Source organism: Hypanus sabinus, chromosome 10, assembly GCF_030144855.1.
Source record: "Hypanus sabinus isolate sHypSab1 chromosome 10, sHypSab1.hap1, whole genome shotgun sequence".
Classification (NCBI taxonomy): domain Eukaryota; kingdom Metazoa; phylum Chordata; class Chondrichthyes; order Myliobatiformes; family Dasyatidae; genus Hypanus; species Hypanus sabinus.
Window position 1 is genome coordinate 123,889,350 of NC_082715.1, and position 3,578 is coordinate 123,892,927.

At 52.7% G+C, this 3,578-nt stretch overlaps 1 protein-coding gene across 1 annotated transcript; it reads right to left on the reverse strand.

Annotated features, from left to right (window-relative positions):
* Positions 1–271: 271 nt before the first annotated feature.
* LOC132401065 (cytochrome P450 1B1) lies at positions 272–2,602 on the reverse strand. Its single transcript, XM_059982848.1, has one exon. It carries the CDS (start codon positions 2,334–2,336, stop codon positions 702–704), a length of 1,635 nt encoding a protein of 544 aa, XP_059838831.1. The 5' UTR covers positions 2,337–2,602; the 3' UTR covers positions 272–701.
* Between the last annotated feature and the right edge of the window lie 976 nt (positions 2,603–3,578).

The following is a 3,578-nucleotide window of genomic DNA, read 5'->3' on the forward strand; positions in this document are numbered from 1 at the left end:
AACGCGGGACGTCCCCGAGGCACTAATTAACCCAATCACAGCGCCAGATATAATGCCAGCGACGAGCTCCTCTGCTGTTTACAGTACAGCACACGGGAGCGATGTAATTGGGTTAGACCGGCTGTGGGTAACGAAGGAAGGCGAAATGTTCCGGTTCTAGCTGTGCAGATTGCTCTCCACGAATATTTGTAGTAACCACTCCATCTGTCATATTGTTCCCCCCCCCACCCCGAAAAAAAGACCCAGTTACCTGTCAACACAGGTACCTCAGTACGTTTCCCCTGCACAATCATTTGCCGAGTCCAGTGCCCGTCTGTCATCATCCGGCCGAGTCTCAAATACTGCCGTCTGAACGTTCAGAGCCTTTTTTTTTACAAATTAATGCCTCCGGAGAAGGCAAGCCAATATCGCTGAAACCCGGTTAGGCTGGGGAAGAGTTTATTGTCAGTCGGATTGAGTGACATATACACTTATCAAAACTAATTTCTACATAATTTCAATTTTTAAACCTGCACTCAGAGCGCTTCTGTCAGTTCCGTCGTACAAATAACTGAATTTCAGCCTAATCTCCGCCACGGGTTGGATTCGCTCCAGCACCCGCAACCAGCGACCAGAAGAGTTGTCAAGTGCCGCGGACCAGATCTCTTTCTTTAGAATCGCGTTTATGTTTTCAAAGTAAAGGGTTGATGGTGGCTTGCTGCTCATTGCTTGTCCTCCGCTTGCTCCATTCTCTGCGCGGCCGCCTGTAAATGCTCCATGGAGTCCCGCAGGGTCACGTTGATGGTGTAGGGCTTGGACTTCAAGGTTAAGCCGTATGTGAAGTCCAGCGTCAGCTTCTCGTTGGGGTTGGCCCTGAAGGTGCACTGATGGGTCAGCAGGGCAATGCAGAGGAAGAGGTTCATCTTCGACAGCTCCTCGCCGATGCACCTTCTCTTCCCCAGGGAGAAGATCATCACCCGGTTTGTCAGGTCCTTGTTCACGCTCCCGTCCTCGTTCAGGAACCTGTTGGGGTCGAAGAGCTCAGGCTTCGGCCACTTCTCGGGGTCATGGTTGGCGGACCACTGGTTGACGAAAACTACCGTGTCCTTGGGGATGTGGTATCCGTGGAGCAGCGTGTCCTTGGTGGTGGAGTGAGGGATGGTGAGCGCCACGAAGCTGCTGAAGCGCATGGACTCGTAAAGAAAAGCCACCAGGTAGGGCAGATGTGGTTCGTCCTGGAAGGTGGGGAGACGCTGCCTCCCCACCACGCGGTCCACCTCCTCCTGGATCTTCCTCTGCAGCTCGGGCTTCCAGATCATGTGCAGGATCAGCCAGTGCAGAGCTGTGGACAGGGTGTCCTGACTGGCCCCGAAGATGTCGGTCAGACTGGCCTCTACGTAGTGGGGACTGAGCCCAGCGCCCTGCTGGTATTCGATCGACCGTATTAAGGCGTCCAGCATGTCGCGGATCCGTTGCGGGCGGAAGGTGAGGCGGTGCTGTTTCGCCTTCTCCTGGATGAAGTCGTAGAACTCCCGGTTGATCTGCTTGAAGTCGTTGAAGATGGTGCGGATGGGATTGGGGAAGTACTGGAGCCAGGGCATGACATCTACCAGGCTGCCCGCTCCTACCGTTCTCCCGAAGCGGTCGTTGTTGGACAGCAACGCCAGGAACTCAGCGTCGCTGTGACTGTACCTCTTGCCGAAGCAAACGGCGCTCATGATATTGGCCACGGTCACGATCAAGTTGTTCCACGGGTTAAAGAAAGCTCCCTCTCGGCTCTTGTTCAGGAAAAGGCGGATCAGCTGGTGCATCTCGCACACCACGTGTTCCTCGAAAATCTTCTTGGCGTTTACGTTGAAGGTAGAGAAAGCCCTGACGGTGGAGTGTGCGACCTTGCGCTGCAACTTCCATATCTGGCCTTTGCTTTTGAAAGCTAAACTCCGGCCGCCACTCACCACATCGAAGGAGGTAAAATCGGGACGCCCCGCGAAGTCGGCGCCTTGCCGGATCAAAGCCTGGCGGATGACCTCCTCGCCGTTCAGCATCACCACCGTGCAGCTGCCCAGCTTCAGGCGGAAGATGTTACCGTACCTCCGGGCCATCCTGCAGAATGCGATGTGGGGTAGGTCGCCGAGCTGAGCCGCGTTGCCGATCACGGGCCAGGGGAAAGGGCCAGGAAGGCTCGGGCGGTCCCATTCCCGGAGCTGGTGCTGCAGCCACTTCCAAACCTGCAGTCCGAGCAGCACGGACAGTGCCAGGGCCAACACCAGTTGCACTCCCGGCTTGGTCAGCTCCTTCACAGCCAACACCTCCTTCTCGAGCACCCGTCCCAGCGTGAAAGTCCGGTTAGAAATCATACCTTTTTTTTCGGGTTTTGGGTCAACAGGAAAAGTTCACAGCGTGTAAAAGTTACCGAGTTGAAAAGTCTTCCTGCTCCACCTGCCTCCTAACACAGGTTAAACGAGGTACAAAATATATTCATGTTTATATGTAGAAAGTCCTGGTTCGGTCTTGTGAGAGTCAATCACTCACGGTGTTTAAATGAGACTAATTTGTCTCGCTCTCTGACACCGAGGAAAAACATAACATATATCCCGGCGAATGCACTTCATTAAAGTCGACTGTCTTATCGACCCTGCAGACAAAAAGGGTTTGTTGCGGACTGCTGGCACCTCAACCCGTATATATACATACAGAATATCTGTCCGCCTCCTGTCACATGGCGTAGCAGCCAAGGGATTTCTTAAAGGGTTTATTAAGTCATCAGTTGATAAGAGTAACTCATCGACGGGCAGAGAAAAGGATATGGAAGGTGCGCTTGTTTAAGTGCAACTGTTGAACAGCCCTTCTGAGATCATGTTGAATTCGCATGAGAAAGAGTGAAACCCGCTCTTAAAGGGAGGGCAGTTGAGTCTCCCTCAACTATGACCTATGAGGGTCTCGGACCACTCACTTAACACGTCCTGGTTTGCAGCCTGCTCCCTTGCATTTGCGTGCGGTGTGAAACTGCGTGTGGCGAGTTAAATATAATCCCAACTCAGAACAATGTGAGAAGCCGACACCAGCGGCGGAGTTTCTAACTGGCAAGCACTGGAGAGATCTGAGAACGATTCCGACACGAATCTTCCCCTCCCACACTTAGCATGCGCCTGTTTGATTATCGCACCGACTCCCATTTTTCTACATGCGATACTGTCTGAGCGTAACGTTCACCTCCGAGGTGGCAGTGGGGTAGGAAGTGAGCCGGCCTTTTTTTCAAATTTTAAAACTTCTCTTGCCAAACGCAATGAAGAGAGCGACCCGAAAAAAGAACGGGCGGGTACAGTTTAGGAAGATGTGTGGAGAGGGAAATAGACGGAGGAATCACGTTTCAGCGGCTGAGCCGTCGTCGGAACAAATTTGTTTAATGCTCGGGTTTATATTTTTCCGGCAACTGCTGGTCTAACCTGGGCACCGAGACAAGTTGTGGATAGGGATGGCATTCAATTGGAAGTGTGAATTGATTAGGGGGAAGCCAACATTGATAGATTGGTTAGTCAACTGTTCTAGCCAAGCTGCCCGGCCCCATCACACAAACCACTCTTCCCTCCATCGACTCC